An 8,568-nucleotide genomic window follows, 5' to 3' on the forward strand; every position below is an offset into this window, starting at 1 on the left:
TGGTAGGTACCTGGACGATATAAACTTAAGTGTTTTAAAACTATTCCTTAATGGAAAGGCACTTTTACCAACACAGAAGTACTGTCGTTCACACGCACTGGTACCCAAAAGTGCTCCCCATCCTTGAACACATCAGGCTAAGTGAAGGCAAAACTGTCCATCAGGTTGTGTAGGTCAGTTGCATCTGTCACATTAGCTGAGTGAATTTTATTTCTAGGAAGCAAGAGATCTGTAACTAGAGATGACCAACAGAATCTGCTACCCTTTAGGAGGAGCTGGGCACTCACTGACTACCAGGGTTCCTTCTGCTTCCTCCAGCGATTTCTTAAGTGCCAAGGGCACTAAGTGGGGACTGATGGGGGCCAAAAAGCAGTACCCTCTTAAGATTGCATCGCCCATAAGAAGTGATGAGCTCAGCCACCTCCATTGGGAAGTGGGGCTTCGAGGAGAAGCCGTAATAGGATAAGTCTTTTCAGGTAGGCTACTTGCTCACTCACCATATGTGAGGAGGTTAAGTCTGAAACTAGGTCACAGGCTACCTTGTTAAAACACTCCCCCTAGTGGAACTTTGGAGTGTAACAATGTCACTTTTGTTCAAAAGCAGGAACCTCATGGTACATAGAACTTATCCACCCTCAAAACTGGATCATGAACAGGATAACTCAGTCTTAGTGCTTGTACTTGGATTTGGTTTCAGAAATTAGTTTTATTTTTATAAGTGGGTTGGGGTTGTTTGTTTTTGTTTTTTAAGACAGGGTTCCTCTGTGTATCTCTGAATGTCCTGGAACTCTCTCTGTAGATGAGGCTGGCCTCAAACTCAGATCTGCCTGCCTCTGCCTCCTACCTGCTGAGATTAAAGGTGTGTGCCATCACTACCCAGCTTATTTTTAGAACCTTTATCATTTTAAATATATTCTCCACAATGCAAACAGCCTATGTAATGGGTTAGAAGAATTAACCAGAACATAACCATATTTTTTAACTGGACTAGGGACATGACTCATTCCCTAGCACTCATTTAAAAAAAATCTGGTAATGTTGGCTTATGCCTAAAATCCCTGGAGTGTGGTAGCAAGAGACAAGATGAAGAGGACCCGTGGAGCTTGCCGGCCAACCAGTCTGGCCGTTCAACAAGCTTCAGGTTAGTGAAAGGCTCTGTCTCAAAAAAATAAGATGGAAAACGGCAGACACTGATGGATCTCTGTTTCCAAACACATGTGCAGGAAAACACATGCATGCACGCACCAAATTACTCACAAAGCAAGCAGTCAAATCCATCCCATAGATGCTCTCTGTAATTCCAGAAAATGAGCGCAGATGTTTTCCTTCAAGTGTAGCCTAAGCATCAGTGCATGTCTCTCAGGGTTGCTGTTTCTTGTCACAACTGTCTTCATACTATGATTACTTGTCTAATTCTGACATGTCTTGAGATAACTCAAACAGTAACCTCTACCAAGTCCAGTAAGAATGAAACCAATGAATCCATGCAGGTGGAAGTGCCCTCACTTGGTTGCAGAAGAACCCAAAGCCCCAGGCAGGTATGACATAAAAGTCAGAGGCAGCTCCTCTCCCCAGCCCCAAGACCCGCCTTGATGGCACATGATGGAGCATGTGACACTAAGAAGGAATGATAGGCATGTGGTGGCCTTCTGGCTTTTTCCCCACAGCAAGTAAGAGTCTCAGGTTAGGTGCAGGAATCTCTGCAGCCTCAAGCACTGATCAGAGATATGCCTGTCAGAAAGTGCACCTTTCTATGAGCTGTAAGACAGCGAGTTTCCTCTGTGGGTTCAGAGGAAGCACAGGGAACACATAGTGGTAAATTGGACATATGGTCTGCAGTTAAACAGCAGTTCTCAGCCAGGTTCCATTTTGCTGTTAGAACCATCAAGTCCTTGCGTTTAACCCCAGTAGAGAAAGGGTAATGTTCCTGATACTGTTTAAATATGGTTAATTTTTCATGTGTTTTTATTTCTCTCTTTCCTTTTCTTTGTCTCTCTCTTTTGAGATCCTCTCATAGCCAGGCTGGTCTTGAACTCACTTTGGAGCCCAACCTGGCCTCAAACTCTTACCTATTTTAGTCTCTGAAGGGCTGAGATTTGCAGGTGTGCACCAATGTGCCTGGCTTTGGTGTCATTAACGTTGGTCATGGTACCCTCATTTAAGGTCCTTGAAAGCTGGTGTACTTCCCACATCTGGTTTTGCTGTGGGAGGTGGATAAATGGGAGCAAGAAGTCACTGTCTGCAAGAGACTCACCCTCTAGGTCCCTGTCATCACGCTCACCCACACTCTCACAGCCCCTCAGAGCCACCTGCATCCCTCCCTACATGCTCTTGACCAGGTTTGTGTTTAAGGTTCTCTGCATGCATTGTTTACAGGTTCAGGAGCATCTTCTCTGGCCTCTTCCTGGGGAATGTATCTGTGTGCCATATACACAGAATCCACATGTGGGGTCATTTTCTATGAACTCCTTGAGGACCACATTTGGAAGATGGGGGGTTCTTGTGTATGTTGCATGTCTGTAAAAGCTCTTTGCACTGGAAAGATAACCTTTACAACTTGGCTTCCTGTGAGTCTCTGGAATGCACGCCCTCTCTGTCTGCACTGCCTGAGTCACTGACACCTTCTTTGGGGTGGGGACAGCTGAGTGAACATAGGTGTGACAGTGGATGTCAGGAGTTCTGAGGCTCAAAAACTCATCTGCCTAACTGTGGGAATGCTGGTTTGGTCCTTCTTAAAAGTCCTCACTAGGTTTAGTATCCAGGCTGCTGGGGTGGGTCCAGCCAAGTCCCAGTAGAGTCCTTGAAAAAGGCATGCTTGCTGTCACCTCATCTGAACCCCTTCCCTGCTCTGCTTGCTTACACAGACAGCCAGTCAGACACAGACACATTGACCACCCCAGGTGAGGTGCTGGATCTCACAGCACCGGATAAAGAGCAGCCGCCATCAGAGGGAGCTGTGGAGCTCAGCCCAGCCACACAGGACCTTACTGTCAAAGAGGCCAAAGCAGAGGCAGCCCCTCCTGAGAAGGAGGAAGAAAGGAGTGCAGAAGAGAAGCCAGAGGAAGAGTGCGGCATGGAAGAAAGCACCGGGGATGTGGATGCCCCAGAAGAGGACACCGCTAGCAACCAGAGCCTGGATCTTGACTTTGCCAGCAAGCTGATGGACTTCAAGCTGGCGGAGAGTGAAGCAGGCACTGTGGACAGCCAGAGCACAGCCCAGCAGGACCAGAAGCTTACCTGCAAAACCTGTGGAAAGAACTTCAAGTTCCTGAGCACCCTAAGCCGCCACAAGAAGGCACACAGCTGCCAGGAGCCCACGGAGGAGAAGGAGGCACCTTTGCCAGAGAATGAGAGTGCTGGCAGAGCAACGGAGGGGCCCTCACCTTCCCCTGAGCCTGAGGAGAGGTCTGCCGAATCCCCAGCAATGGATCCAACCCCAGGAACCAGGGAGGCCTCAGTGGAGAACCAGAATGAAGAAACAGAGGGTCCCTCTGATGGGGAAGGCACAACTGAGAAGAGGGGTGACAGTGACAAGAGACCAAAGACAGACTCCCTTAAAAGCATGGCCAGTAAGGCGGACAAGAGGAAGAAGGTTTGCAGTGTATGCAACAAGCGCTTTTGGTCGCTGCAGGACCTCACCCGGCACATGAGATCACACACAGGTATGAGAGACCAAACCCAGTCTTCCAAAAGAGGCAAGGGTCACCCAGCGTGATCATCCAGAATCTAACCGGAAGTCAGTTCCAGGGACCATTGAGAAAACTGGCTAGGCGGCAGGGTTGTCCTTTGATCTGAGAAAACTGAAGCTCTTCGGGAGCTGTCCCCTTGGCCCTGAGTGTGGCACAAGCCTTCAACAGGGCAGGAGAGTGGTCCATCTACAGTGGAACGTTTTGGAAAGCACTGTTTTCCTCAGCTACCCAACCCCAGTCTTGTCCTCTATAGATAGGGAGGGTGGCTGCCCTGTCCACAGGCTTCTAGAACATCCAGTGTAGTCCTCCGCCAGACCCTAACAAGGACAAAGGGAGATGTATGCCAGGAAAGTCAGGTGTTAGTCTGGCCTATGTTATGAAGATGCCATGTGTCATCCATTAATACGTGAGTGGGGCTGTTCTTGTCTTGACCTTGTAGCAGCCGACCTGGTGAAACTGTGACAAACTCCTTACTGGCTGCCACATGGGCACATCCTTGTCCCTTGTAGAGCTCAGCCTGTCACCTACAGGGCTAGAGCTGCAATGTTCAAATAAGGTCTTGTTATTTTAGCTTTAGCAGAGAGGGAGACCTGGATAGAACCATGAAACCAAAAGATAGAAATATCCTTCCTCTGCCATCCCTCCAAAGAGAGTACCCTAATCCCTTGTCCAGATCTCACTGCCATGGCTCCCTCTGCACAAGTGACCTTGGCATAGCCAGCTGAGTCCTACACTCGGGTGTACATGCTGGTACCTTGTTCTGGCCATAGATGTTCTCAGCTGTGGCAACTTGGTCTGTAAACTATCGGTAAAAACTCAGCTGAACCTCCTTGTGCCTTGATTGAGGGGGTTGTTGCTGGCCTTGCTGAGCCTGGGCAAGGACCAATGAGTCCTCCTACAGGACTCTTTGCTTCTGGGATTCCTTTAAGATCAGTGTATAGAAGACGTAGGTGAGAGGAACGGGGTAAAGAATATGACCCTAGTCTTGTCAGTTTGGACAAGTAAGAGGACTTTTCCTGAGCAGCGAGGTTTATTTAGTAAGTTCTGGATGCTGCATTCGTGTAGAGTCGGGAGCTGGGAACCAGTGGCCTTCATGTTAACGGACATCTCCTTTTCCTGTTGCTCAGGAGAAAGGCCATACAAGTGTCAGACCTGTGAGCGAACCTTCACCTTAAAGCACAGCCTAGTGCGACACCAGCGGATCCACCAGAAAGCCAGGCACAGCAAACACCATGGGAAAGACAGCGACAAGGACGAGCGGGCTGAGGAGGACAGTGAGGATGAGTCTACCAATAGTGCTAACAACCCTGTCTCAGAGAGTGAGGCCGACGCAGCTCCTAGCACCAGCAACCATGTGGCCATCACCAGGAGCCGGAAGGAAAACTCGGGGAAGGATTGTAGCCGGGAGGAGACGGCTGCAGCAGAGCAGCCAGCTGAGCCCAGCCACAGCACCCCCAAGGAGCAGGTGTCTCCAGGTGAAACAGATCCCCAGAGCCCAGCAGCCCTTGTACAAGACTTGCTGGAGCTGTGCACCAAGAGGCCTGCCCCAATCCTGGCAGCCACCGACAGTGCCTCACAGCTCCTGGGGATGGAATGAGAGCTTGCCCTGACCCCATTACCACATAGACAAAGCTAGCAGAGCCTCCTGATTATAGATTTCACAAGGTTTTCTCAGTGTCCTTCAGCTGTCTGGAAAGAGGAAAGAGGGCAAGAGAGACAGGCAGTGCGGCCAACCAGCTTGTGCCATACATAGCCTTACTCAATGCGCATGCACCGGCCCCAGTACGGCCAGCCCCAGTGCCTTAACTACTTATGGTTCCTCCCATGTCATTGTGGGTGTATCCCCACCCGCAGTGGCGTTTTAACAGAACAATGATTTTAATGAATTGCTGGGAGACCTCTTCATATAAGCATTAACATTACCTTTTGTGTTGGTGTGTTGGAGCTTGTTTTTGTGAACCTGTGATAGTACTGTTTGTTCTGTGAGCTGGAAACAGAAGAAGAAAGCCTAGCCCTCGGATCCCTGTAGCCAATAACTGGAAGAAAATGATGTGAATTTCCTGTCCGTGACCAGAGGGAAGAGGGTGGGAGGCTGATTTGTAAGCTAGACCTTTTTTCTCTGGGTCACCTGGTGGAGGAGCCGTGAGCTGGTCTTTGTTGTTAGTAGATGTGGTTGATGCAGAGTTCCAGCGCGGTGTCAGCCAAAGCCAGGAATGATCTAGCTTCGACCTCACGTGTCTCTACTCTCTCCATGTTAGAAGAAATGGTTACTGTTCAAATTCTTAATTTACAGAGAAGAATGACCTCCTCAACAGCATAACCTATGGAGGACATGCCTGGATGTCATATTGATTTTTTTCCCTTCTCCCCATTGGTATATTTTATTATTATTAATATTATTATTATTATTATTATTAGTTCATCAGTTTGCTGGGCTCTGCATTCAGCAGAAAGAAATGGGCAATATTTGTCCTGGGAGACCTGCACTGCCACCTGGTTCCCACATAATGTGTGCCTGTAGCTTTTGACACACCAGTGACGGCTCTTCTACTGTACTCAGACAAGCCTTTCTTCCATGACTGTGGAAGCCAGCGGGGCCAGGAGTGGTCCTCCACGCGTGGCTAAGTAGTGGTTCAGAGGGGACAAGGATGCACGTGTGGTGGGCAACAGGTGTCTGAGATACAGGCCGCACCTGGGGCTCCTCAGTGACAGCTTGCCAGGCATCCCTGTCTTCCTGCTGAGCCGGGTCCAAGCCTTTCCCCAGCTGTGCTACTGTCATTTGAAAAGCGATGCGATACTACTGCTGGTGATGAACTGATCTGTGCGTGCAAGGTTTAGACTAGAGAGCTGTCTTCCTGCACCTTCCTGCAGTCGTGGTGTTGCTGCTTGGAGAGAGCAGCGCTTTCAGTTTCCTAGCTAGCCAATCCCCTGGTGCACAAAGGTGGGGTCCCTTTTATTCCTGAGTGTCCTCTACAAGCAGTAGACGTCCCTCGTCAGCAAAGAGAAACCGCTCCTACTGTAGCTGACCTCTGTTCAGCACCCTGGCCTGTAGCCGAGACCCGAGGATGCCTGAGCCACACTGCTGTGAGAGCTCCTGTGCTTGTCCCTTGCCTGCAGAGCCTTGAGACCTCCCTGGGAGGGGGCTTCTTCTGCCACACTTCCTCCCGTCACGCTGTGGCTTCCTATGCTCCTCTGCCCATTGTCCACCTGTTTCCAGTGGCTGAAATCCAGCCACCCTACTTCAATGGAAGACAGCTATTCTAGAGATAATGAAAAGTGATATATTTGCCTATAAAAGAAAAATGTTGAGTTATATATGATTTTTTAACTGTACTAGGGATGTATGAACCAGTTTAAAATGGAGTTTTATTTACTGTAGAGAGAAATCAGAACCAATGACCCCATGGTCTTCTAAGTTAAAGCCGGCTCCTGCATCCCTTAGTTGTTTTTCTTGTTACAACTGTTATTGTCGTTGTTGTTATTGGGGTTTCTTGTGTTTTGTCTCTCTTTGCAACTCTCCACACTAAACTCATGATCTTGTGGGGAGAAGCCATGACTGAACTCTACGCTGCGGTAAGATGTAGCAGGGATTGGCTCCTAGCAGCAGCCTTAGCTGGAGCTGCAGCTCGCAATAATCACTATTGATTTAAAGCTTTATTTAGTCTGATCTATTCCTTCATAGTCAATAAGGTCTTGCCACATTTTATTAGTGAGATTGAGAAATGTATTATTTGTTTGCTTTCCTGCCCGCCTTCCTCCCCACATATTAAACTGTGAAATTTGTGATTTGTTTAAACGCTGGGTGAATCATAGTTTAGTTTGCATGTCCAGCTAATTTGTTTCTATACATTTTGTTTGATTCTCTTTCTCCTCAGGGCTTTTACAAATATATATATATTATATATGTATATATATATATGGATCGTCTGAAAAAATTTTGAGGTGCAAATTTTTTTCTTGTTTTGTTGTTGTTGTTTTGTTTTTGTTTTTCTTTTTAATGGACACAATGCTGAGATTCAATCACTACATAAAATACCTGGCTGTGAAAACAAAACAAAAAGACCCCAAGGGGCTGTTTCCCAAGCAGCTGGGGAAGGTCCATAAGTTGGATGCCGATTTCAGATAAATATCATCCTTCGTTCGTCTCTTTCCTCTCCTCTTTCCTCAAGAAGTTGATCCTCATGATTTCAGCCCATGCATTAAACAGGAAACAATAATAACTGTAGAATTCATATTTTTCTAAAGGGAACTTAAAAACTGCTGCTACATGTCATGTACAAAACTGGTTTATGCCACATGAACAGAATCACAAGTTTGGTTTTGGTACTTTTTGTTTCTCTTTGTACTCAGTTGTATAGAACTTCCAAATTCAGAATGAAAAGCTGTTCTGTATCAAAGCATCTAAGCAATAAATGTTATATTTAAAAATGGCACATGACCGGCCTGTGAGTTAGTTCCTTCCGCCCACTCAGGCACCAGGGAGCAGGCAGGGTTGATTCCCAACCAGTGGTGCCCTGAGAAGCCTGGGTACCCAACCAACCAGGCAGCATCTTTGAAAGACCATTAAAGTGCCTGACACAAAAGACGGAGGACCTGAGTTCAGAACCCATGTAAAAGCTGTGAGTGGGGGCACATGTCTAACTCCAGCATGGGGGTGGGGTAGGGAGGTGGGCGTGCAAACACACAGACCCTGGACTCCCCTGGGCTGCTAACCCAGCCAGATTGGTGATCTCATGTTCACCGAGAGGTCCTGCTTCAAGACTGGTCTTTTGAACCCACCTAAGAAAAACAAAGGAAGCCAGGTGGTGGCGGCGCACGCCTTTAATCCCAGCACTCGGGAGGCAGAAGCAGGTGGATCTCTGTGAGTTCAAGGCCATCC

General features: G+C 47.9%; 1 protein-coding gene across 7 annotated transcripts in view; it reads left to right on the forward strand.

Annotated features, from left to right (window-relative positions):
* Rreb1 (ras responsive element binding protein 1) overlaps positions 1-8,122 on the forward strand; it is a 178,185-nt gene extending 170,063 nt beyond the window's left edge. For all 7 annotated transcript variants that reach the window (XM_013110609.3, XM_021224983.2, XM_013110607.3 and 4 more), the window contains 2 exons: positions 2,865-3,662; positions 4,817-8,122. In XM_013110609.3, the coding sequence (XP_012966063.1) occupies positions 2,865-3,662; positions 4,817-5,286 (1,268 nt within the window). In that variant the 3' untranslated portion in view covers positions 5,287-8,122. The remainder of the gene's footprint in view (positions 1-2,864; positions 3,663-4,816) is intronic.
* Positions 8,123-8,568: the final 446 nt, after the last annotated feature.

Source organism: Mesocricetus auratus, unplaced genomic scaffold (assembly GCF_017639785.1).
Source record: "Mesocricetus auratus isolate SY011 unplaced genomic scaffold, BCM_Maur_2.0 Super-Scaffold_100013, whole genome shotgun sequence".
In the NCBI taxonomy this organism is placed as follows: Eukaryota; Metazoa; Chordata; class Mammalia; order Rodentia; family Cricetidae; genus Mesocricetus; species Mesocricetus auratus.